This window comes from Podarcis melisellensis (genome assembly GCF_964234715.1).
Source record: "Podarcis melisellensis genome assembly, chromosome: 3".
NCBI classification, from domain to species: domain Eukaryota; kingdom Metazoa; phylum Chordata; class Lepidosauria; order Squamata; family Lacertidae; genus Podarcis; species Podarcis melisellensis.
The window spans coordinates 54,677,786-54,705,680 of record NC_138530.1 but is presented as its reverse complement, the minus strand read 5'-3'; the positions used below and the strand labels follow the sequence as shown (position 1 = coordinate 54,705,680).

Here is a 27,895-nt window from a genome sequence, read left to right as displayed (position 1 = left end):
TAAAATCAAAATCATATGTCAAGTATTCGGCTCTGAACAGTTGAGTGCTCTGCCCATCTTATAAAAATTCCTTCACATAGTCACAGCTTGTGCAAATGGGTAACATACAACTTTGCTCTGATGGATCATTAGACTTTCAGAAACAGCAAACAAACATAATGTTCCAAAAGTTATTGCTTAAAAAATACTTGTCCTATATATTAAAGATGAAGGTAGAATTAATGGTATATGCCAGTCTTGGAGATACAGTTAGGTACCTTCCTAAACAGGAATCTACAAATATAGTCACCACAGTTGTCATGGTGACCATGAATTTAATTCTGGCACTCAGAATTGAGGTGTAGTCTCTAGCAAAGAGAAGCTGTGGTATTTTGCCCTTTAAAATTATAAACAAACAACTGCCAACATTTTCCCTACTCAGAGTGCAAATTTCATTGCCAAACCATCTCTGTCGCTGTGTCAATCCGACTCCGCCACCCTGCCTCGGTCCTCTGATTGGCTGAATGGGAGCTGGCAGTGTCTTTTTCAAAATTCCCCCCTTTTTTTTGTACATGCCTTTTCTGATTCTCTCCGCTGCTTCTGTGTCTCAGAGTGCTTGTCTGTTCCTCGCTCATTTTTCTGGTCTTCCCCTCTTCACTTATATTCTCCACACACCCCATACACACTTTATGTACAGAGAATTGCAAGCACGAAAGGTGGGTTAAAAATGGGTGGGCTTCTATGGAAGACTGGGCATACTTGTCTTTTGTTGCCTTAGTACTGAAATAGATTTCTGATGGGGATGCATGTATGTCCCTCAGCTCAAATGCTTGCAGAGCCTCCAGGCACTCAAGAAGTACCTCCACCTCGTCCTTCCTCTTCCTCTGTCCCGAGGCTCCCCAGAAACTTCCCCAGAGGGAAGGCAGAGTCAGCTTAGCTTTTTCCCCGCTGGAGGCTGGCATCAATAGCTGCATATGACGCTGCACATACAGTTCCACTTTAGGAGAAGGCCCAGTGTCAGAAGTTTGGCAGCTTGGGACTGTGGCTCACAATCTGGCAAGGTATTTCATAGTTGAATGGTGCACACTGACTGGTGCAGTGTTTAATGTCAGAGAATGGCCCTTAAGAGTTATGAAAACAGCATATATACCTGCTATCCTGTGGACCTATGTACAGAAATGGGTCCAAATAATGAATGAAATGCAGTTCTTCTGCCGAAACGAAGCAGATCTGGCCCTGTGAGCTGCCTGGGTGGGATACAGCCTGTGAGAACCCTATATGAGGTGCTCTGGGGAACCGTTCAAAATTATTCCTTATAGAATAGTGAATGTTTTAAATTAGTCAGAACATTTTAGTACAATTATAGAATCATAGAATCATATAGTTGGTAGAGACCACAAGGGCCATCGAGTCCAACCCCCTGCCAAGCAGGAAACACCACCAGAGCACTCCTGACATATGGTTGTCAAGCCTCTGCTTAAAGACCTCCAAAGAAGGAGACTCCACCACACTCCTTGGCAGCAAATTCCACTGTCGAACAGCTCTTACTGTCAGGAAGTTCTTCCTAATGTTTAGGTGGAATCTTCTTTCTTGTAGTTTGGATCCACTGCTCCGTGTCCGCTTCTCTGGAGCAGCAGAAAACAACCTTTCTCCCTCCTCTATGTGACATCCTTTTATATATTTGAACATGGCTATCATATCACCCCTTAACCTCCTCTTCTCCAGGCTAAACATGCCCAGCTCCCTTAGCCGTTCCTCATAAGGCATCGTTTCCAGGCCTTTGACCATTTTGGTTGCCCTCCTCTGGACACGTTCCAGTTTGTCAGTGTCCTTCTTGAACTGTGGTGCCCAGAACTGGACACAGTACTCCAGGTGAGGTCTGATAATTATACCAATGCAGTCATACCTTGGTTTTTGAACAGCTTAGTTCTCTAACGTTTTGGCTCCCGAATGCTGCAAACCCAGATGTGATTGTTCCAGTTTGTGAACTGTTTTCGGAAGTCAAATGTCTGATGGGGCTTCCACAGCTTCTGGTTGGCTGCAGGAGCTTGCTGAAGTCTTGCTTTGGTTTTTAAATGTTTTGGAAGTTGAACGGACTTCCGGAATGGATTCCGTTCAACTTCCAAGGTACGACTGTAATAAACATACCTTGTTACTCCAAAAGAAAACATTGCCATTTGTCAATGCGAAAAGAAGAGGATGGATTTGTAGTCCTCAGGGCTGCTTCTGATGCCTGCTGCCATCATACTCTGTGCCACAGACATCACAGCAGTTGCTACTGTGCTGTAGATTTCATATAAGACCTTAGAGTCAGCAAGTGCTAATGTTTAAGGGATGGGCAGGACTATGCTGATTTACTAACTTTACCACTTTATCCACAGGAAACAAAATGCAAAGATTCAGGTGAATACTTTGACAACGGAATTGAAAGTCTTTCTCCAGACACTCTTGCTCCCCCACATTTCTCTGGTTCTCTGTGGTCCGCTGGCTCTGGCCAGTTCTTCCCACAGAGAAGTGAGTCTGCTAATGCAATCAGCAGTGATGTCCTGAGACAGAACATTTATGAGAACTTCATGCGGGAGCTTGACCTGAGCAAGACCAACAATGAAAACACAGACACCTCCACAGGAACAGAGGACTCGAGCAGCGAGTCACTCGGCTCCTTAGAACAACTGGATCTGCTGTATGAGAAAGAACAAGGAGTGGTCCGCAAAGCTGGGTGGCTCTTCTTCAAACCTCTTGTGACCCTACAGAAAGAGAAGAAACTTGAGTTGGTTACTCGGAGAAAATGGAAACAGTACTGGATAACACTGAAAGGTCAGTTATGGCTCATAGTTCTTAACTAATGTAGACTGCATTATATGGCATTATTTGGCAGTGCATTTTAAATTTATTTCTATTCTGCATCTGTTCTGAAAAGCCTTTCAATTACTAGGACAGAAGTTATCAAAAGCATATTTATAATGAATGTTTTATGGTTCCCCCTTTGTTACCTTTTCGTTGAAAGATTTCAGAAGATTTATCCCATGCGCAAGTATTCACGATTCTTGTAATTCAAATATGTTCTGTCTGTTCTAGTTGCATGTGTTAATATTTCTTACTCTTTCACTTATTCCCTGGTCTGCAACGGGTGCGTGCTGCTGCAGTTCACATTCTGAAACTTTTAGAGTAAAAGCTACCGACAGGGTTGCCCCACCATCCTTGAGTGTCCTCCCCAGAAGTATCGCCTGTCTTAATCCTCTTCTGGTTCTGTGCCCTTTCTCATTATTTTATTGTTCATTATATTTATATACCGTTCTTCATCTGCAGATCTCAGGGTGGTTCACAGCATAAAAACACAATTTGTGGAGGTAACACATGAACCACTGCACATGCATAGGCATCTTCAGTGCAAAAACATGGACATCTGGAAGTGGGGCCACAGTAATCACATGATGCCTCCTTTATGGGATTCACATGTCAAGGGGTCTATCGTAGAATGGAAATTGAGAGGGCATTATTTAGTGTGATTGGGAGAGATAATTAAGAACATATGTTATTATGGTACTGGTACTCTTAACTGTACACATCTGGCACTTTGATAGTCAGTGTGCTTTTTGCTGGAGTGTGAGAGTTCAGACTGCAGACATGTAGCATTAGGGCTCTGCAGCACTAATCCTCAGCCAGTGCTCACTTTTGCTCCTGCGTTTTGTGTTGATAGAACTTGCAGTACATAGCAGGCTGTCTGAGCATGAATAATCTATGTTTCCTGGACATTTCCCCAGTTTTCTCCGCTCCTCATAGTAATGTCTCTTTGTCCTTTAACTTTGCTTCCATTCAGTCTTAGTTCTATGAAGCAATACTTTGAAAAGCAATGTCTTTTTAAAGAGAAAGTGGGTCAATGATAAATCATGTTATAGTTGAATTATTGTTATAGTTGAATCATTTCCTGCTTGGGCAAAATGGCAGGTATAAACGTCCTTGCTGTTTGACTTCTAAACTGTGAGTGTTGGAATTCAAGTCTGTTATGGCGTATGACCAAACAAATAAAATTTTCTTATAATTCAAGCCTACTTAAACTTCATCCCTTCTGACCTATAAGCCTTGTTGCCTAATGCAGATGTTTGGCAGGAGACCTGATAATAGTTACTTAGCATTGAAAGAAAGTAGCTCTGTATGTGCTCAGAGCACCATGTTACCTATTTCAAGGCTTGAATTCCTCTGACAAATGATTTGTCTGTGTGTTTGTAAATATTTTCTTACTGATTTTCAAAAGTACAAAAAAAACCAACAAGACAGTTATATCAGTCAACATCCAGTGAAGGTGGTGTATGCAGAACAAAATAAACACCAGTGATTCCTAGGTTATGTTAATCGCTGGATACTTTGTAGGTGGATGTCAAAGACAATGGCTGAATAAATTATATGCATTGCAAAGCATGGATTAGGATTAATTAACTTGGAGAGGTGGTGATTTTCTGCATTTTTTGCAGGGCTTGTCATTCAGCACATACTACTTCAAAGAAATATTTTGTGTGTGTCTGTGTGTGTGTGTAATTTATCTCTGTGTTATTACGTTGAAGGAAGGGATGGAGTCAGAAGGGAAACCGCATTTTAACAAGATTTGCCTGTTCTAGAACACATTAGGCACACACTGTACAGTAATCACTGTCATTGTCTAAAAAGTGGAAATGCTGGTTTATTTTGACAAAGCTGCAAGAAAAAAACAAGTTTTTTTGTCAAGAAAATAGGAAGCTGCCTTATTACTAAGTATAAAATCATAGAATTGTAGAGTTCGCTTGATCTGGACACTATACTTCTGGTGATGCAGCCTAGAATAACATTAGCTTTTATTTGCTGCTGCTCTCTTCTCTTTCCTCTCTCCTCTTTGGCATCACACTATTGACTCATGTTAATCTTGAGGTCTACTTAAGACCCCAGATCCATTTCACATGTACTAAAGATAATCCAGGTGTCCCCAATTTGTACAGCTGGTTCTTCCTGCCTAACTGTAGAACCTGACATTTGTTCCTAGTGAACACGAGACATGGGTGGCATTGTGGTCTAAACCACTGAGCCTCTCGTGCTTGCCAATTGGAATGTTGGCAGTTTGAACTCCCATCACTCTGTCCCAGCTTCTGCCAACCTAGCAGTTCGAAAGCATACCAGTGTAAGTAGATAAATAGGTACCGCTGTGGCGGGAAGGTAAATGACATTTCCCTGAGCTCTGGATTCCATCACGGTGTTCCGTTGCACCAGAAGCTTGTTTAGTGCTGCTGGCCGCATGATCCGGAAAGCTGTCTGTGGACAAATGCCAGCTCCCTTGGCCTGAAAACAAGATGAGCTCCACACCCCATATTGCCTTTGAATAGACTTAACCATCCAGGGGTCCTTTACCTTTACCCTTTTTTTTAACCTATTGAAATTTGTTTTGTTAGGTTTGGCCCAGTCCTCCAATCTGTTAAGGTCAAATTGAATCCCGATTCTGTCTCTTGTGGCATTAGCTGCTCCTCCCACTTTTGTGTTATCTGCAAATTTGACGAGCATCCCTCAGTTCCTTCATCCAAGTCATTTATAGAGACACTGAACAACAATGGGCCCAGGACAGAACCCTGCAGCACCCCTAGCTAAATATTATTCACAGCGCCTGGCATTGACTTCCCAGGTTTTTGGGCAAGAGGTGCTTGGAGTTGAACCTGGGGCCTTCTGCAAGCAAAGCATGTGCTTTTCCACTGAGCTGGGACTTTTCCCAAATGAGTCAAAATATCAAATTAAATGTTGAATTAAATGGCTAAACCTTTACCTCTGTTTATTTTAAAGTAATTATTATTTAAAGTAATATTTAAAGTAATTATTTAAAGTAATTATAATTTTAAAGTCCAGAGTGCATGTTGGATTTAACCAGGGCTACTGACAGCCAATATAAAATCAAAAGATTTTTGGGATTTTTGTAGCAGTAGTATATACCTGACTTGCTTTCGGTAAATTCATAAGCTTCCCATCCCTGAGACTTCTCATACTACAATTGACATCTTGGTGTGCCTCAAGACAAAGCATTATTGAAAACGTTTGTCCAGTGTCACAATTGACTTCACTGATGTTGCCACCTGTTGCTGCTCTGGGCTTCATTATGACCTCTTCTGCTAAAACATCCTAGCTTTGTAGATGTTGTGGTAGAAATTTGCTTGCTTTCAGATCATTTAACTTGTCAGGCACTTGGAATCTAATTGGCCAGATATCAGTGAGTGTTCCTAGCTGCATAAATGGTTTTAACTTACTAAACTAAAACCACTGATTTGTGGAGGTGGTATTATTTTCTGTGCCGTCTCTTGAGCTATGTTTAGTTTTATCAATGACAGGAAGGATTACAACCATCTGGTCACCTGCCAAAAGTGAATTGATGGGTGTCCTGAGACTTCAGCAGTGCTTAAATGGCCATCAAGATCATTCCTTTAATATGGAATGTTTTTCTTTACCATCTGTCCACCCTAATTAATTTATCCAGGCAAGGAATATTACATTCCAACCACGTTCTGATCGTAGCACATATGCTGTAATCTGGTCCTGGAAGCAGAGGTAGGGACAGCCTCAAGAAGGCTGTCTAGTCCCATCTGTGGGCAGAAACGGGAGCTGTCATTTTATTTCTTAATATAAAGGGGTGGTAGATGTTTAAGTCCTAGAACAGACCCACTGAAATCAATGGACTTAAATCAGTTATGACTAACTTAATTCCACCGGATTCAATGGGTCTGCTTAAGTGTGACTTAGTTGGATATCATCTATAATCTCCCAGTTCCCACATAAAATGACAACATAAAATCATGGTGATAGCTAACAAGTGTGTTTCAAGCATGTGTGCATTTTGGATAGCTTTTTAGCAATTGACATTATTTGGGATTGCTAGATTTTTAACAGGATACATTGTGTGTAAGCAACAATACAGTGGTGTCATCTGCTTCGAATTGACAACTGCTGTTTACTATCTTACTCCTCAACAATAAACGCATTTACCTGGCAGCAAAATCCAATGATTTCAATGAAACTCTGGGCCGGTGGTAGACCTTTTGGTCTCAAATTTCAGCTGCACTCTGTGTGATGCAAATTCTGGTACCACCGCTTCTCACAATCCATTTTAAATCATAGCTGTCATGTCCCTGAGGCTCCATGTGACCGAACCAGTTGCAAGCACCTAAATTTGCCTCTGTTTCCCATAGCAAATCTATTAACTCTGGATTTCATACATATGGGGGAATGGCCTTCCCCTGTATAAACTTGCCCTAACATTAAATTCAGATGTAAAAGGCTTGCTTTCTGTAGAGAACTGATTAATAGGTATATAAATCAGGACTTTTTTTAGTGGTGGCACCAAAATATAGAATTCCTCCTCTATATATGTTTGCCATGCGCCTTCTTTGTATTCTTATGTGTCTCTGGAAGCCTGTTTCCTTCCAGCTTTTAATATTTCAGGATGTACCACTTTTAAGACTGTTCTGTTTAAGTTTAGGGATCCTTAAAGTCTGACACTCCTCTCTGTTGGCCTCCCAGAGGTGTTGTAACACATACCTCTTTTGTTTGGCCTTTGGTTGTTTGCAGCAGTCTTGAGTGCTGGATTTTTTTAAAAAATATACCCCTCTGCTAGAAGATGTGTGATAATAGCCATCACAATAGTTCACATCTTTAACTAGTGATGTGCATAAATCCGGGAACCTATTTGGGCCAGAGTTCTCAGATGTGTGTTTATAGAAGTTTGAAGATGAATATGTTGCCCATACTTGTTTGGTGTTTCCTGTAGAAAGTTGCTTCCAATTCTAGCTGCACATATGAACATTTTAATATTGTATTTTAAGAGGATATGAGTTTAGAAAGATCCAAGACATAAACCAGAACTACTTTTCGTTTTTACATTTTTCGTTTGAAAAGGATGCACCTTGCTGTTTTATGAGACTTATGGGAGAAATTCCATGGAGCAGAACAGCTCGCCTCGATATGCCCTGTTTGCAGAAGACAGTATAGTGCAGTCTTGTCCAGAACACCCCAAGAAGGAGAATGTTTTCTGTCTCAGCAACTCTTTCGGTGATGTCTACTTATTCCAGGTATTCTGTTTTTGGTTTTTTTGTTTTATCATTAAATGAAGTCATATTGTATTTAAATCAGTGCTCTTGGAGTAGAATTCTAGATCATGTTGTTTTGTCTCTGTTCCTTCTGTGTGCTCCAGAAATCTTAGATAAACCCTCTTCCTTTAGGAATTCTACTCACCAGACCATAAAGTAGCAAACCAGGAAGCATGCTATCTAACTATCTAAAGGTAATTAGGTAGAGGGATGGCTGGATGGTGCCTTGTACGCCTCCTTTTGGCAACTCCTGCAGCCGAGCTGGTGCCAAACATAATGGTCTGCTTTCCTTTGGACCACATCAGTGAGACCAAGAGGGGGGAGGCTTGTTGTCTAGGCAGTCTCCATACACGCTGCCTTGGATTGTGCCCCAGAGAGGTCACTTCAGTGCTCCTAAAGCATCAAATACAATGCAGGTGGCAACAGTTATGAGTTACCTGTCTCTGCTGCCACAGTGGGTGCTATGATTCTTCAGTGGTTTGGTTTCACCCCCACAGGCACACTCAGTTGTCTCTCAAGACAGACGGATATCAACGTATAGCTAGACCAACAATTCTAATGTTTTGGAATGCATAATGGACAGGCATACTTCTACACAGCCAAGGGCTGCTTCAAATTTGTATGTTTTTCCTTAACAGAAAACACTTTGCCTCTGTATAGGAAAAGCATATTGATTGAAGAGGCCCATGATACATTGCAGAAAGCAATTGCAAAAAATTAGGAAGGGAGTGCATTAGCTGCCATTGAATAGTTATTAAAGTCGGTGTCTTGTCTCCCCTCCCTTTGTGCTTGAAGAAAATTTGGAGTATCCTGGTTCATGTATACTTTCAAATGTAACTTTAGTTCAGTATATTTTTTAAAAATTAAACTAATAATGGGTTAGGTAATTGCCATTCCTGTAGCCAAGCATCATGTGATGAATGTCATCTTTTATACAGAGTTCTTCCTCTTTTGATAAAGAGTAAGCATTGCTAGTAATTACAGTTGCCAGTTGTTCAAGGAAACATTAGCATAGCAGAAACCTTTTATTATTTGCATTCGATGGGGAAAGTTGCATATAAGCAACATGGTGCAATGAAGTGGGGAGGGTAAGTGGATCCTACTTAGACTGGCCCCACACTGTTATTCTTGACTGAAGTTGGTTTTGGAACCCACTAGATACTATTATAGTGTTTTGTTTATAAAGTTTATAAAGTTAATTTTCTTGCTTTTTTCTTTTTTCAGGCTACAAGCCAGACTGACCTTGAAAACTGGGTTACAGCAATACACTCTGCTTCCGCATCTCTCTTTGCAAAGAAACTTGGGAAAGAAGATACGATCAGATTGCTGAAAAATCAGACCAAAAGCCTTATCCAAAAGATTGACATGGATAGTAAGATGAAAAAGATGGCTGAGCTGCAGCTCTCAATCGTTAGTGACCCTAAAAACAGGAAAGCAATTGAGAACCAGGTAATAAAGGATTAGCTTCTGCAGATTGATTCTTGCAAAGAGTATCACTCTTCAGAGTACACAGGTTAAGCACTTTGAGGCTAGAAAACAACCATCCCTATGGATATGCATTGCAAATGGGAGCATCACTAGTGCCTGTATGATGCAGTAGATCAGACTGAATTGTCGTTTACAGGCAACTGCTCTTGGAGTCAAACTTCCCTCCTGTGGAAATCTTGAAAGAAGCAAAACAAATTTTCATTTCACTTCCTGCTATGTAAATGGAGGGCTTTATAAATAAATAAAACATTTATATTTCAGCTCAAAAAGAAGCCCCACTGGTCAACAACAAAGTATCAATATAATTAAAATGAACATCTCCCTAGCTGCTTCCCTGTCCAGAATACATGCATCCCACCCTTTTCTCAATGGTCTTGACCAAAATTAGGTTATTGTAATTGTGGTTAATAACATTAAATACACTTCCCTCTGGGGTAGTAAATCTTGATTAAGAGTGAACCTGGTTAACATTAACTGTGATTAACATTTGTGTCAAAGGAATGCATAATTAGTGTTCAGTGTGAAGGGAATTCACCCTAAAGGGGAATGAGTTCACACTCTGCTCAGCTCCTTTGTGCTAAATTAACCACAACAGGAAAAGTAGGAGCTGCTACACACATTGTCTTCAGCGCAGGAAAGCTATCAAAACCAGTATCTTCATGGCAAGTTCTCCCTTGGTTCATACACGTGCATTCTATGGAGGTTGATAAGCCTCACTACATTTCAAATAGACATGGCCCTGTTTCACATTCCTGGCAGTGGTAGTGGCACTGTGGGGCACTGTGCTGGGCTCCCCTCTCGAAAAGACAGCAGACCATTGCAGCCTTACCCATGCTGCCCTTCAGCTGCTACTGCCTAGCAGCCATTGGTTAGAACATGGCCACTCCAAACCTGATTAGGCTGTTGCCACAACTAATGCATCTAAGTGCTGCCAGGTTTATCTAGTCCAGTGCTTCCCAAAGTTGGCAAGAACACCTGGGGTGTGTGTGCTGGAATGATCCAGGGGGGTGGTAGTAGCCTCAGGTGCAATGGGGGGCATTGAATATAAATAAGGGGGTGGCAGAAGCATAAGGAAAGAAAAAATTGAAAAACCATTCGTACATGTTTCATCTGTTGTGTACTGCCAAGTTGGGCACCGTTGCAGGACAATAATGGCTCCCCTGGATCTGGTGGTCATGCTGGAGGTGAGGGGTTTTCCTGGGCTTGAGTGAATGCTTCTCAGCTTCAGCCAGGCCTGGGAAATGGATCACAGCTTGCCTACCTATTTGGCCAAAGGCAGGCAAGCTGTGGCACCAGCCCTGCCCCATCACTTAAAGAAGGTAGATTTCCAGGTGACTGCGGAATAAAAAATTTTCTGGAAAGGGGGCAGTAGGCCAAATAAGTTTGGGAACCTCTGATCTAGGCCAAATCACCCAAAGTTGGCAATCCCCCAAAGTTGGTGAGCTGTTCCATTGTCCTCAGTCATGGGTAATCCTATGTTCTGTTTTTTTCTAAATGGTCTGATTTCTGGACAGATGCAGAAGAGACAAGATTAATTAACAAAGGCTGCATTCAGACAGCCTTTTTATTCTATCCTCTTGATGTTTTCTTCCCTTTCCTTCCTTCCACCATGTTTCTGCTGAATTTTCACATGACATACATTCAACTTGTGGAAATCTTAGCACAAATGTAGCTGTCATTTGTGCATTATTTGTTTCTGTAAAAAATCCACTTGCAACCATATTAACTTGCTAAATCATAGAAGGTTTGAGCTGTAATTTTCCTGAAAATGGATATGAATTGTTAAATCTTTTTACATTCATAGTAATGGGTAGATATCATGTATTTGCTCATAGCAAATACAGAGACTGAGCAAACAACACTTTAGCAAATTGTAGTTGAGTGATCAGGGAGGCTGTTGCCTATGAAGGCCCATGCTATAATGTCTCAAATACTACAGTGCTCTTTGTATTTTCATTTTAAAGGAACCTGCAAGAACAGAGCCATTATCATCCACAGCATATGAAGTACTGTGAAATAAATGTGCTTTAAATGGAATTAACCATTATGGCATTATGATTATAAGTGTGAAATGATCTTTAACCATGACAAGGTGATGGGATCTCCAGTTTTATATCTTAGATGAAAGAGCTGTTTCAGGTACAGTTGCAGCTGAACTGAATTTAGCAGGGATCAGGAGCTGAATCTGCAGAAATCACTATGTTCTGCGTTATATGTAGGGTAGATGCCAAGTCTATTAGAAAATCTTAGAAAACCCCATGTTCTGTTTAATGCTGAAAGCAGGCCCTTAACTTAATAGAAAAGAAGTGTATCTTAGGATGAAATTTCATAGAAATTCATAAAGACCTTCCTCTACCTGGATCAAACGTTTCACACAGAGAGATCAGGGAGTACAACTGTTTTCTCTCACTGCAATAATAGTGGCATAAAAATGGCATGAGTTAGAATATCATAAGGCAGGGTCACTGGCACCTACAGATGCCAGTGTGCCCACCAACATCCCCTATGGTACCCACAAAAGGTCTCAGTAAATGCCTCCTCAAAAATTCAGAGTCCGTAACACAACTGTGTTTCCTTCTGTGCTCTGATTCTGTTCTTGTGTGCTCTGATTCTGCCTGTCACACAGTGAGCACACCCCCTTAAACATTATCACACTTCACTGGGTGCCATGATTGGACACCCACACTCCTGTCTGTTCTGAACAGAGGTGAGGTGCAATTCACTCCTGCCTGTGACCTAGTTTTGTGGTGTCCAATGTAGGTGCCTTTAAAAGGAGATAGAAATGCCTCTTTTGTAAAAGTTATCACTGAATAGAAAAACACATGGTAGAATAGTTCCTTCCTGCCTGTCTTCCTGCCTTTCTTCCCGCCCCCTCCAAGTCTCCAAGCTGCTGAATTTTAGCAATGCAGTGCCTTCAAAAGAATACTTACTCTGGGTCTCGGGACACTTAGCTTTGCACAGGTAAAAGCTCAATTGGGCTGCAGAAGATTCCCCCCCCCATCTCTTTATTAATTAGCTACTGTGTAGGCCAGGACTTAGAAGGCTTCTGGGGCAAGCCAATTAGAGATGGCGAAAGTGGAGACCTGAGCACTGTCACTTGCCTCTTCTCTGATCAACCAGTTGCATTAGCAAGCCTTCACTAGGTCCTGATCTTTACCTCTTTCATTAGGATATCATGACCGTCATCTGCTTTTGGCCTCTGAAAAAGTACTCAGAATTGCCTTTCAAGTTGGAAAACTTGCGGCCCCAAGAAGTAATCTAACCTCACTCTGAGAATTGTGCCAGAACAAGGGTGTTTAAAGGGGATAAACCTCTCTGTATTAAGTCTCAACAATAATAAAATTTTACCTCCATACTTACCCTGTGACTCAGTGACTCTCCCTGACAGCCGCTTGACCATGGGAAGCACAGATCTATCTTGGATCATCTACTTGATCTCATCTTTCACAAGCCTTTTGGTTCTGGCTTCCCAGATTTGCATGAGTAAAATATGTGCTGTATCAAATTGGCTTTAGAGAGAGCCTTGTAAAACAAAGATGAAACAACCTAAATACTTGGTGAGTCATCTACATTGATGCCATATGGGTTGTCTCTGAGATGAAGTAATTGAAGTGTAAAAAAGTTTTTGTGTGTGGTGTTTGTAATGTGGTTGACAAAATCGTCATATAAAATAGCAGGACATCATAAAGGAGGAACAGTCTCTGTGGGGTCTTAAGCTTTTGCATAGCTCCATCGTTAGAGATACCCAGTAAAGGCATCAGTCGTACCACTATGCTATTTATTCATCGAATTAACTCATTGCAATCACCTTCATGATTAACATTTTATTTATATTATCAGCCTTTTATGTACAGAGTGATGAATGGCATGTTTAAGGCTTTATAAACTTGGAGAAGGGATTGGGTTATGAACAGCCTTCAACAGATTCTCTTGGGCCCTTTCTGCTTCCTATCAGCTAACATGTGTGCTCCCACAAGGCAGTTCTGTACCTTTCATCTTTAAAGTAGGAGTAGAAAAAGACAACTTTAAAATACTTCCTTCAAACCTTGTTTAATCTTTAAACCAAAGAGATAAGATGGGAATTAGATTGTATCTTTGTAACAAACTGATTGTAATTAGAAGCATCTTAGAGCTTGTGAAGCTGTGCATATATTTTGTTGTTTTTTGTGTGTATTACTGAATATGCTTCCACTGGGTAGGTCACTCATAGTAATTAAAGATGGTCTCTGTGATTCCAGAAAAGATTGTCCCCATATTGTGAGACAACATTTCAGAGCCCCAATACTGTTTATACCCAGGGCAACCTATGTGGTGCAATCCAGATAGGAAGCATAATGTAATCTGTAAGTAGTCTAGAGCATTATGGATTGCAAGAATCCGTTTTTTTAAATGTTTGGCTTCTGTGGGTAACCAACTATTTTCCTAAATAATGATGTCAGTGTGCAGTTAAGGCCACCAACTTTGTTTTATTTTGATCCATTTATTTGAGGGTTCATTTCTTGAGTGTGACAGAATGTCTTTTTGGATGTGAGCAACTAATCAGCCCTCCGAATGCTACAGATGAAAGTGATTTAGCTGAGGGTGCAGAGCTTTGACCACCCTCCACAAGCCATTAATTTACTTCTACTATTTCATTTTTGTGTATATAAACAGATCCAGCAATGGGAACAGAATCTGGAGAAATTTAACATGGATCTCTTCAGGATGCGCTGTTATCTAGCCAGCTTGCAAGGCGGGGAGTTGCCAAATCCAAAGAGCCTTTTGGCAGCTGCCAGTCGTCCTTCAAAGATGGCATTAGGAAGGCTGGGCATCTTCTCTGTCTCATCCTTCCATGCACTGGTGAGTTGAACACAGCTTCATATAAGTGTTTTGTAGAGGAGTTTATTTGTGACAAGATGCAGAAATGCATAATTCCTTCTCCCTCCCTCCCTCCATAACATATGGTCCTCATCAGGCTTTTGGCTATACCCTTTTAAATGTGTGTATGGGGGGAGGGTTTTTTGGTTTGTGTGATTTATTCCCCCATTCTTGTTTTTGTTACGTATTTTGTGCCCTGATGTCTACGGATGAAGGATGGTTTACAATTTTAATAACTATATAAATATTTTGCTGGTAAATGTAATTTCAAGGTTAATCTGACTATGAAAGTCAGTTTTGTGACCCCTTTCTTGTCTGAAGTACTGTACTTTAAAAAGACCACCTAATATTACTCATTTGTTTAGACCATTTATATCTCACACGTCTCCCAAAGATCTCAGGGTGGATGATGGCAAAATTGAATAGAATCCTGTGTCTGTACACAATATAATGAAAACACAATTAAAGCAAAACTACACCAATTACTGAATATTAATGACCACTCCCAAAAGCTTGAGTTTTGAGCTGGTGACTTAGTACCATCAAATTGAGCACCAGCTGAATTTTGGAATGAGTGAGGGGTAGACTGGTGGTTTCAAAGCCAGGAGAAAAGTCCATGGAGAAGATGCCATGTTTTGCAACTCCTAGTGGCAGAATGCTAGGAAGAACTTTTCTGGGCGATCTTAACATATGACAGGATTGTACAAGGAGATACACTCTTTCAAGTATTTTGGTCCCAAGACATTCAAGACTTTGTATCTGTAAAATACTTAAATTGAAATTGAAATGTATTGGCAGCCAGTGCAAATCTTCATAAGAGCAGGTGTAATAGAAGTTCTGTACAGAGAGTCTGCTTAGGAGCCAGGTCACTTCAGTTTCTGTGTCATCTTCAAAGGCAACACTAAATAGAATGCATTACTGTAATTAAAACAGGAGGTTATCAGACCATAGATAACTGTAGCTGTGCTATGCTGGTCCAAGAATGGCTATTGCTGGTTAACCAGCCAGAGCTGGGGGGAAATTCTCCATGACACTGCAGATGCTTGAGTCTCTAGTGACAAGGTGGAATCAAGCAACATCCCAGGCTATATGTTGTTGCTGCTGCTGCTGCTGCTGCTGCTTCTTCTTCTTCTTCTTCTTATTATTATTATTTATTACATTTGTATATCACCCTTCATCCGCAGATCTCAGGCCGATTAACCATTTAAAAATACATGATAAAAACACAAAACACATAATAAAATCAAGAACAAAAAACTGAAACAATAACCTCCCCACCCGCCTTCAAAGAAAGTGCACTCTCATCAAGAACAGGTTGTTCATCTGATTCTCAGAACTGCCAAACCACAACATCTCTATCTTATCAGAATTCATTAGCAATTTATTTACCTTCATCCAGCCCATTACTGTAGGTAGACAGTGATGCACACCTGATGCACTTGATGTGGAAAAATGGAACTCCATGTAAGCAAAGCTGAGTTCCTTACTGTAAAAGTATTCTCATATTGGAAAAGACATGAACACTCTTGTGGCAATGGCACACATGACTGTTTTCCCCCTGGGAATCTATAATTGGCCACTGCTGTAGATACAGTGAAATAGATGAATGTGTGATCATCACACATGATCTTCATGTGGGGTTGTTGTTTTTTAACTACTTCTATTTGTTCCATAGAAGTGCCAGCAATGTAGGAAATTTGTAACATTTGAAATGATCCTGAAAGAAATGTCTACCAAAAAAAGCAAACAGTATATTGCCCTTTTTCTCTCTATAACACTAAGCTCAAAACAACATGAATGATACTTTGTTGAAAAATGAGATATAATATCTACTTGCTAGTAAAATCTTATGATACACTAACTATATTATGTATATTGCTTGTGTATGCTGAAAGAGTATAGATTTTTTTAAAAAACAACAACACCATGTTCTCATTATTACTGAAATATAGAACTGATTATTAAATATAAAAATGCATACAGTCTCTTAAAATATCCAATTAAAGCAAAGTAAAATTAGTTCCAAAAATGGTTTTAAAATCATTTTTTCAAAGCTCGGAAAGCTTTCTCTAGGATGCTGGTATCGCCACATTCTATTAAGATCTATAATTCAGCCTTACACTAAACACACTGTTTACCCTGCATGTTATAATGCATCTCTTCCTTTTGGAATCCGGCCAGTTCACAGCTTACCATCCTTTGTTGGCTGCTTTGCAAAAGCTTATGTGGGTTTGGCAGGAGGTATTTCACAGATAAATCGTAGCTGGTATGTGTGGGGTGTGTGTTTTTTTAATGTCTTTGGCTGCAATTCTAGACACATTTACACCTAGGAGTAAATTCCATTGAGCTCAATGACAAATATTTCTGAACAGATATACATAGGATTGCACTGTTCATCTTTTGTGTCACATTTCATTATAATTAGGTTTTTGCTACATTTTGTTTTGATGAACAAGTTATGAAAAGCTTATATTTATAACTATGCTTGTATCTTCCTCGTTTACTTATCTCCCCCCCCTATCTCTCTCTCTTTCTATCAATTAGATCTGCTCCAGGGATGAGGCAGCTCTTAGGAAGCGAACACTGTCTCTCTCACAGAGGGTTCGGAGCAAGAAAGGTTTGTTTTCCTCCCTTAAGGGACTGGACACTCTTGCAAGAAAGGCAAAGGAAAAAAGGCCATCTATAACACAGGTAGTTTCCAGTTGATGCATATATATTTTTTTAATTAAAAAAAAAAATCTATAAAATTGTTCTAAAATTGCATTGATCATCCATCAGTGGTGTAAGAAACAAATGGTTTAAATTAGGATGCCTAATTGGTTATTCCAAACAGTGGTGTGCAGAAAGTCGGCAGCCACACACATGCCACACACCATGTTTTCCTTGCAGTTGCATGTAGCATCTCTCACATCAGGCAGTCTTCGGATGTCATTGTAAGATGCTAATCTCAGCCTAGCTAGTTAGGAGTGATAAAAGTCACTTCCCAGCAATGGCAGGATATGCAGGACGATAAAATATGACACTGGATTTGCCATTGCAACAGTCAGGCCTTTCCGTAAGGTGAAGCTGAGTGATGTGTTCTCAAATGACCAGCAAGATAAGGAGACATGGATAAAGGCAGTTTTATCAGAATGAAACCAGCTTCCTCCTCTTCCCTAAAGAAGACATGTGGGTGAGTTCTCATTTGATAGGAGCTCCCTAATCACAACTGGTTCCTCTGAAGTACTTTTTTAAAATATAAAAAACCCTTTAAATAAATAGTGTGGGCATTTAATAGACAAGAACAGGAAAGTGGAGGGTAAACATGACCAAGATAGGCAATACAAATAAAGTAAAACTTTATTATGATTGGGAAATCACCAGTGACACATAGATTTCCTCTCCCTGGTTCCAGAAATGTAATGAAACATGGAAATAAAAACCCAGTCTGAAAACTTTACTGTAACTTTAACTCAGTGGAACAACTTTTCATATCTATAGAACCTAGGTACCAAATCCGTAACTTATTTTCTCTTGTTCCTGGATTATTATTATTAATTCAGTCACTCTAAAATTGATAACAGCCTCTCTCAAGTGAATTACTTTGTTAATGTATTTTCTCTAAATTGAAGAGACTAGAAGTTACATTATCTATGTTTACATAGCTATCTTTTTGATGTGACTTAATAACACATTGTTTGGAAAGATTATAAAGTAGGTCATTTAACTATAAACGAAATGGAGCACGTCTCATTGTAAATCTCTTTGGGACTTCTGCTGTAGGAAATGATATACAAATTTAGTATACGTAAACCAACCTAAAGCAAAGTTGTACACTGTACTTCAGAAACATGGGGCAAGTATGAAGCATTAGCTGTGGGAACCAATGTTACTCTGCCTTCTCTTTGCAAATCCCACTGGGTTAAATGGTTTCTAATAGGAAACCTTCCATAATATCCTACTTTGCAAATGGGAAATGTGAGCCAGGTTTATATAGTTATTGTAAAATATTATGTTGCTGGACTCAGTAGACTTAATGATCTCTTTGACATACAGAATGGCACCGTCCTGTGTATCCTTCCCTGTCCGTCCTATAGAGTTTATTACTGAAGATAACCCACTGATGTCCCACTGATTCCCTCCATTCCACCAGGTTTCCATTATGCCCACTATACGAAGTTCATGGCAGCCATGAGTGCTGTGAATCATTTAAAGCCATAAGCGCAGTTCCTTATCTTAAAATACATTTAATAAGATACAGATTAATAATCAGAAGCATATCGGAAAAACAAAACAGCTCTGCTTTTATCTTCAAGTGGTTTCTCACATGCTCCTTATCGAAAACCCAGCTATTGAGACGTAAGAAAAATGATAGCTTTTACACATCAGTAGAACAGACTTTAGAGTGATAATGTTTTTAAGGAGAAAGGGGAGGACTTCATAAATATTCTGAGTCCTAACTTACCTTTGAAATGTACTAAAGGGCTTGCAGTTTACCAGGCTGGCTTCAAATCCCAGTTAGTGTTAACCAGGTGGGAACTAGAGGGAGTGCCTTTGATGGAGAGGGAGAAGACATACAAATCGCAAACAAAAACCCAGCTGGTGTGGAGCACTCATTGAGTTCTCTGTCTTGCTCAGCACAAACAGCTACCATTGGTTACTGTCATTCATATATTGGGTTCAGCCACTGCTACCTAGGCTCAGCTGCTGAAAGGAGAAGATCCTGACTATTTTGTAACTGTTTTATTTGTTTTATAATTGTATGTTTTATTGTTGAAACCTGCCCTGGGTCCTTATGGTGTGTGGCAAGTGAGAAATCTAATAAACAAACAAACAAAAATAGTAGTACATGATTTGCACTGGTATTTAATTGCTGAATGTAAACTTTGAGTGCATGACATTGCTGGTGTGTATTTTAAACATGGCTGGATGAAAGATTAAGATATAGGATTGCCCTAAGAACCCTTTCCAGAGTGTTTTAGTTTGATAACTGTAACAAGTTTGCAGTGAATTCTCCAACTGTATTTGAAACAACATGCGGGTGCCAACTCTTTGCCTGCCTAACAAATTGTTGCTGGAGAGGAAGGATTTGGCCCAAAGAGTTCTCCAAGTACAATCCCCCCATCAACAATCACTTGGACTCCTAATATGCTATCTCTGAAACAAATGCACTCACCATTGATCACTGCCATGACAAAAGAAGCGTTCTGCATTCTCTTCATTACTGAAGCAACTATTTGGGAGACATAACTGGACTTGGGGACAATGTGCCAAGGGGCATACTTTCTCTTAGTCAAGCTATTTGCATCCCTCTCTTCCAAGTTGGCAGTGAAAGGAGAGCTAGGCTAAGAGTGGCTGCTCAGAAACTGGTTATCAGGATGATCCTTGGAAAGGCTTGAGAGCAATTGGATGTGAAGTCAGTTTCCTGATTGGCAGCTGTTTGTGTTGGCTGCTTGGTTAGCACAATTGCCCCAGGATTCTAGGGCTAGTGTGTACAAAATGCTCTCAGCTGTCAGGACAGATATCTGGCAGAATTATATAGTGCATGCATGTGATTTTTAGCATGTAGAAAATGGAAGGTCTGAATGTCAGTATAATCTCTTAGTGCAAGGGGCTTCCACCCTGCCCTTTTCCTGGAATGCCTGCACACACTAACACCCAAATTTTAAAAGAGTAAACTACTCTTCAGTTGTTCGGCTTTACTGATCTAAGTTCACTAGCTTTTCCTTCCTTTTTGTGTGCATGTGAAACCGTTTTGCAAGGAATGCTTTGTTTATATTAGGATACACATTCTTTTTAATTAGATTTTTGACTCAACTGGAGGGCATGGATTTACTGGAACACAGCTACCTCAGAATTCCAGTAATTCTACCGAGGTAAGGGTTCTAAATCTTTGCTGTTCACTATTTATCACACTTTCTGAATGTGTTTCTTAAATCACGATTTATCTATGTTTCTCTCTCTCTCCTCTCCCCCCAAAAGAACCACTTAATACATTTTGTAGAAAAAAGGATTAGCTAGTCATGTGCATGTGAAACTATTAGCAAGTCATAACTTATATACATTTGGCCACACCTTAATGTTTCATGGATTTATAAGTAGTGAATTCCTATTGAATCCTAATCCTCAAACAAGGAACAGAGGGCATGGCTACCTATATATTCAATATTCGTTTAAAATGGGTGGTTGTAATTTGATACAGATTAGTCTTTAAAAACTGAAGCAATCGTTATGTATGTATGTATGTATGTATGTATGTATGTATATGTTAAAACCCTTGTGCAGCTGTATGAACTGCAAACCAAAGGAAACTTTTTGACTGATTCTCTCCAATCCCACCCTCCTTTTGATCTATTAGTATGTCCTCTTTGTGTTTTCCTCTATCCTTTAGTGGGCATGTGCTAGGAATACTCATTTTTCTACTACAAGAAGAAATTGTCATGTAGATTTCCTCTGGGGTAAGCAGGCTTCAGGACCAAACCAGCTGTCATAATTGAAAAGCTTTTAATGAGCGAATACTTCAATAATACCATAAGCATAGCTGGCTGTGCATCACTTCAATGGTCCTGTCAGCAGGACTCAGCAGGACTCTAGGCCTTTTATTTCAAACTTCAGCTAAACCTGTTTGCTTTCTTTTTTCTTGGGAATAGAAGTGCACCCTCCATCTTAATATCCAGTACCCTGGTTAATTCACGTACTTGTTCATTCTGGAATTTTAAAAGCTTAAATTATTTTCTTAAAAGGCATTTTATCACCAGCACCTACAAAGTGTGCCAGTTGACATGTCACACTTTCAAAAAAATTTTTCCCAAACAGTGAAAAGTCTTATAAGGTGGTTGTTGTTGTTTAGTTATTTAGTCATGTCCGACTCTTCGTGACCCCATGGACCAGAGCACGCCAGCCACTCCTGTCTTCCACTGCCTCTCGCAGCTTGGTCAAACTCATGTTGGTATCTTCGAGAACACTGTCCAACCATCTTGTCCTCTGCCGTCCCCTTCTTCTTGAGCCCTCAATCTTTCCCAACCTCAGGGTCTTTTCCAAGGAGTCTTCTCTTCTCATGAGGTAGCCAAAGTACTGGGGCCTCAGCTTCAGGATCTGTCCTTCCAGTGAGCACTCAGGGCCGAATTCCTTCAGAATGGATCGGTTTGATCTTCTTGCGGTCCATGGGACTCTCAAGAATCTCCACCAGCACCATAATTCAAAAGCATCAATTCTTCGGCGATCAGCCTTCTTTTCTTCTTTACCTTATAAGGTAGAAGACCTCTTTATCTGACCTTCTTGTGCCTTGGGATGCTAGGATGGGTTTGTTAGTATTATTTGTATAGCTCATGGGTAGAGCATCTGTGTTGCATTCAGGAGGTCCCAAGTTCAATATTCGGCATCTCCAGGCAGGACTGGGAGAGATTCCTACCTGAAGCCCTGGAGAGCAGACAATACTGAGGAAGATGGTCTTGTTTCAATATAAAGCAGCTTCCTTGTGCTCCTAATGTGGACAAGGCTGCATTTGAAGTGAGATCTTTTAAATGCAACTTTATAATTGGACAAAAGCCTGTCTTCTGAATATCTCTTGATCTTTCCTCTCACTGTCTCTCTCTCTCTCTTTTTTGCATACATATTGTACTTCGAAAATTTATTGGGATATTGCTCAGAAGTGTTCAGTAGCTTTCAAGTCAGGTGGAAAAATCTATAATTTTATAGTGAGCTTGGATTTTTAAACCAAAACTATTCCTTCTGTGGAACTTGGTTTATGAGCCACTGATCTTATGTCTGCTAAATGAATAAGTTTGGGCATTCCATCTATGTAAACGTTTGAAGGACTTGAATAACTGTCTGCAGATTTGTAGGAGTTTCTACAGTTCCTTCATGCCTCATCCAACAACTTTTTTTTAAAAAAAGTGATTCATCATAGCTCGCAAAACCACCAAAATTGGAAACAAGCCTATTCTGTTAGGAAATTTTGAAGAAAAACAAAATCGAACCGTTACAAGAGACTTCCTGATGAGTTCAGTGAAGCACAGCCCCATTAAATGTTCCATGCAGGTTTTCTGAGGCGTTTCATATAAAATTTGTGACAAAACAAAGACAGGAAAATCATGAAGTAACCAACTGCTCTTCAACCAACACCGTGGCAAAGCATAGTACACTCTACAACCCTGGCATAGATTTATGGAAAACAGAACGTGTTGTCGGGCCTCTGCATGGCTATGGATGAATAAAGTACTGTGGTTATTACTCACTCTGCAGACGTTACTGGGTGGGAAAATACAACCCCCTTAGATTCAAAGATGGAAAATTTGGATGGAGTAAAAAAAATGTAAACCACCATAAGAGCGTTTCCATGAAACAATCAAAACTTTTACAAATGTTTTTGTTTACTTACCCCTGGTCACAGTAAACCTAAAACAGTTTGTAAAGACTCACGCCTATATGAATTTTAGGCGTTGTTTTAGAACAAGTGTCTGTCTGTTATCACATTGCTCTGGGACCTGGATGGTTTTGACAAAGGTAGTTGAGGTTTGAAAATTGGGAAGGTGAAAGAAACTTAAGCCTTAAAAAAACCCCACCAAAAACTGTTAGTAGTGTGAATCCCCCTGCATTACATTTCTGTTTCCAGATAGTATTGAAACGGAGTGCCCTCTGCTGATGAAATTTACACAAATCTGAACATCTGAAACTGATTCTGTTGAATCATTTATACACTGTATATTTTTTGTGTATCGTTTTCTCACTTTGAAAAGCACACGAAGAGAATAAAGAATCAAACTCATTTGGAGAGCAGAAGTCATTTAATGGAATTACCGTCTATATACTTTTCCACTCTTGAGTGCTCAAGATTGTGCGATACAGACATTTGTATTGTGACTATATATGGAATGGCTTTCATGTACCTCATGTATGAAGTGATCTTAAGTGTGGCCCCAGAGTTTCTGGGGCAACCCAGTCAGATGGGTGCGGTTATAAATAATAAAATTACAATTGTTAGTTGAAATTAGAGTGACTTAGTTCCTACCCCTCCTCCTTGTGTCATCTCCATTCTTTTTTCCCCATTTTCCTGCTGCATTAGCAGCAGCAGTGCTGTTGGTGTTTCTGCTGCCCCTTGCACCTCATCCCTTCTTAGCTTTGAGAAAGGACCAAGAGGGTTGGTCCTTCTTCTAAATGAGGCATTCTGGGTGAGTTGACCAGGAAAGCGCTTCTGCTGCCACTGTGATGAGAAATTCTAAGTAAGTACATCAAGTACAACCACTGGAAAGTGATTGTACAAAGAAGAAGAAGATTTAAACACTATTTCAGTGCAGCAGTGTTGCAGGAGCTGTCCTGGTCACTTCTCACAGAATTCCTCACTCTGAGGAAAGAACACCTTGGTCCTTTCTCAGAGTGAGGCAGGGAGGTGATGTGAGTGGTGGTATAGAGCCTAGCATCACTGGGTGGGAGTCTGTCTGATGGTTTTGGCCACAGCAGGACGAGTACTGGCAACCCCAGCTGGCCAGCCAATAATGAAGTAAATGGTTGGGGGTCCTGGGAGGGGTGCCAGTTTACCACCATCTTGGACAATTGCCTCGTGATTGGGCCAGTCCTCCTTAAATAGAACTATGTATCATGGTTCTGTGAGTTGTGATTCAGTGAACCTCTTAGGTTGTATTCATGCAATATCCATCCTATTCTCCAAATTCCTGTGTGCTTTCCTGTAATCCTCTTGTCAGCTGATTGTCTCTTGTGAGTGCAGCATGTAGGAGGCAGAGGTATGGTGGTGGGAAATTAGAACAAAAGCCACATTATTATTTCATTCTAGCAATCTTCTATCACTCAGATTATACAGATTATAAAGTGATACTGCTTTATTAAATTGTTATATTTTTCTTCCAGCAGAAAGTAGATGAATTTCTAAATGTGTACTGCCCAGCTCCAGAAAGTTGTTCAAAAGAAAATACCTGGGACATCCAGTCACCTGTTCACTTTCCTGATGGCCAAGGAGTAATGCTAACTCTCAAGCCAGAACACAGAGTAGATGATGTTTTGACTCTGGCATGCAAGGTACATTATTCTTCATCTTAATTTGTCTGGCTAATCCCGCTGTTTAGAACTTTAAAGCCCAGGTGTTACATCCTTGCAAATATATATATACAGTTTTAAAGGATGCTGTGTAAGATGATGCGGCATACAATGCAGTTCAGTCTCCAGTAAATTTTAACCTCCAGTAGATTTTAACCTACTATATTTTTCTGTCTCTAAAATTATGAATTGGCTTTGCCCCCAGTATAGCCAAAAGATATGTAACAGTGAAGTATGAAAAAGTTGAATCCTAGGATCTCAGAATGTACTATAAAATCAAATTGATTTAGAAAGCCAAACCATAATGTATTTTTTCTCCAAAACCACTGAAACAGAATTTTAGATCATAAGAAAAATTGCATTATACAGGAAGCAATAACATCAATGGATCTATTCTTAGTAAAATATGGGTAATGCACTCATAAATGCTAATGACTTGAATGCAAACATACCCATGTGCACAGAATCACAGTCAGTGGCAAAAAGTAACCACCTTAATATATATATATTTGACACAAAATCCAGTCATTGAATACCTTAAAAACCCAAATTAAGCCCAATTAAATTTATTTGTTTTTAATAATACTGGAGTGTGTTCAGCTTTTTATTGTGCCTCTTCTGGATAAGCAAAGCAAAGTGGCAAGTGTGGGTGATGGGGGAGAGTTTGGACTAGGGGTTGCCCTCTGAATCACCCTTGATGGTTATTGATAGACTTCACCAGTAAAATTAGTCTGGGCCTCTCAGTTTAAGGTTAGCCTTAAAGTGGCTTCACTTTAGGTGCCATAAAGAGGACATGTCAGTCTCGCAAGCACACCCTTAACTGCCCATGGTCATATAGCAGAAGGGGAGAGGGGAGAATCAGGCTTTTCCTGGCATTACTACTACTTGGCTTTAATTATACCAAGTCACTACAAATATATATATTTAAATTGCTCTTATTACCCACTTTAGCTTCTAGCTTTATCTTTGTGTTTCCTATTCTATGAACTAATAAGGGAAAAGGCAATGTATCATAGGGAATGCCACTAGGTGGCGGGAGAGACCTGAAGCCTGGGGGAAAGGGGAAATTGAGAAAAATACTGCTATTTGAACAAGGAAAACCTTGAAGAACTATAATAACCTCTCATAAAAACAAACTACCTTGTGGTAAAATATATGTGTGTAGATACTGGGGATTTATTTTTTTTGTAGCTTCTCTTTTTGTATATATCACTTCATTGATCTGAAGTTATTTTGATTTCTTTTTCAATTAAAACTTTGTTTCTGTTTTATCTTTCTTTCTGTTCTGAATACTTTTAATGTTTTTCATAAGCAGTCTCTTAATGCTGACTCCTTTCTGCTACATCTTTCCTGGTTCTTTTTTCTTACATTTCCATACTTCTCTGGTGAGTGCTGGGAATCTTCATTCTTTAGTGCAAAGTGGTGTTTGAATGTTTGTGTATGTTTTGCATTTGTGTCTGGTACAAGGGTGGTAGATAAGTACTAAAAGGGGGGACATAGGTTGCTTGAGTCCCACTGCATTTAAGTAATCTGACTGTGTCTGTGTAGTAGGTACAGTTAAGGATCTTCCCCATTACCTGCTGACTTCATTTTTATACTTGGATAAGAATGGCGATTTCTAAATTCCTATTTAGATACTACAAAAGATTATTGCATATCAGGTTAATATGTTTCTAAATGGAACATACAAATACCAGAGCGAGGATAATCAGTAGAAAATATTTTAATGCAGGAGCATTAAAAAGAGCCACATACCCAATTGCTTTACAGTACTTTTCTTAAAAACTACTGCTTTATAATATAATCTATCCTCTTCCAAATATGTATACATAGTCACAGAAACAATATTTGAACTCATCATATACCAGGTTCAAGGGAAATAATCTTGATCCAGGGAACTGAGCCACAATAGCATAAAAAGAGCCTTGCTAGATTCGGCTAATGTCCCAAATAGTCCAGCATCTTGTTGTCACAAGTGGCCAGTCAGATGCCTATGAGTAGCCTCTGGCCGCCTTATGCCTGTTTGCTGCCTCCTTCTCCTTTCGGTTCTCCCTTCACCTCACAATTTGGTGAACGCTCAAACATCTGAATCAGGAAACAGTGGTTTAAAGGCCTCTTTGAAAAATAGAATATGTAAGCCAAGTACTGATCCTGAACAGCAGGGAGCGCTTAAACTACAGATGAAGATTAGGATACTTTGCCAAAGTTAGCCATACAATGGAAAGGGGAAGAAGAGAGGGTGTGAGCAAATGGATCCATCTCAATATGATAAACTGTAGCAGTCAAGTTCACAAGGTGTGAACTGGGACCTGGTCAACTTCAGCAGCTTAATTGCATCAGAACATTTGCAATGTACCATGTACATTTGGCAGTTCTGTTTAGCAAGTGTAAGGTGCTGAAGAAGACAAACTCATGTGAAAGCAGCAATAACACAAACATGTCTTTTAAAGAATGGATGATACTGTACCATGAAGCAGTTAATTTTATATACAAATTTGGATATGTTGCTATTTTTCTTACATTCCGCTTCATGTCTTCATATACTTTATGGATTATTATAGTGGTGGATGATTGATACAGTTTAGTGTATTAGGCTACTGTGCATTTACTTGCTTGCCTAAACAAATAAACAAACCAGGAAGAGTGCTTTATTTGTAGCATCAAAGATTCACTGAGATTTTGTAAATAAAAACTTGGTCATTTACAGCAGTACTAGTTCTGGTTATCAACATCTCCTGAAATGTTTTATTTGGATAACAACCACTTACTGATACTTTTTTCTTTGAAAAAACTTCTGCTGGTTACTCAAAGTTGAAACTAAATTGCTACAAATTGTGCAGGATTGCAACCATTTCCAAGTACAGTGGAACCTTGGTCTACGAACTTAATCCGTTCCGGAAGTCTGTTCTTAAACCAAAGCGTTCTTAAACCAAGGTGTGCTTTCCCATAGCAGTGGGGGACTCAATTTACAAATGGAACACACTCAACAGGAAGCGAAACATGTTCTTATTCCAAGGCAAAGTTCACAAACCAAAACACCTACTTCTGGGTTTGCACTGTTCTTAATCCAAGTTGTTCACAAACTAAGCTGTTCTTAAACCAAGGTACCACTGTATTTGTTCATCCAGGATTCATGGAATAGATCCTTTATTCTTTGTGCTGGCAATCTTTTTTTAATTAATGTGACAAATCCAAGAAATACACATTTAAATCAGATAAATCAAAATGTGACAGGCTTTGTAAAAATCACATTCTGCCTAAAATCTTGCTGAATTACCTTGTTCAACTGAATAATGTGTAGCTAGAAGATGCAATCTCATGAGCTGAGTTCCACTCAACAGAAAGATCCCATGAGCTAAGTTGTGTTTGCAGAAAGGGCTTCTTCGGCATTCTTTAATAGAAGAGGAAGGCAGTATTTGCCAGTCCTTTCTGAAGCCTCCTGCACCCTCCCA

General features: G+C 39.8%; 1 protein-coding gene across 3 annotated transcripts in view; it reads left to right on the top strand.

Annotated features, from left to right (window-relative positions):
- Positions 1-27,895, top strand: part of TIAM2 (TIAM Rac1 associated GEF 2) — a gene marked incomplete at its 3' end in the record, with an annotated part of 132,492 nt that overhangs the window by 58,537 nt on the left and 46,060 nt on the right. For 2 of the 3 annotated variants that reach the window (XM_081905116.1, XM_081905117.1), the window contains 7 exons: positions 2,361-2,796; positions 7,879-8,051; positions 9,294-9,518; positions 14,211-14,396; positions 16,959-17,105; positions 20,198-20,269; positions 24,258-24,425. In XM_081905116.1, the coding sequence (XP_081761242.1) occupies positions 2,361-2,796; positions 7,879-8,051; positions 9,294-9,518; positions 14,211-14,396; positions 16,959-17,105; positions 20,198-20,269; positions 24,258-24,425 (1,407 nt within the window). The remainder of the gene's footprint in view (positions 1-2,360; positions 2,797-7,878; positions 8,052-9,293; positions 9,519-14,210; positions 14,397-16,958; positions 17,106-20,197; positions 20,270-24,257; positions 24,426-27,895) is intronic. The other variant, XM_081905118.1, reaches the window with a different exon arrangement.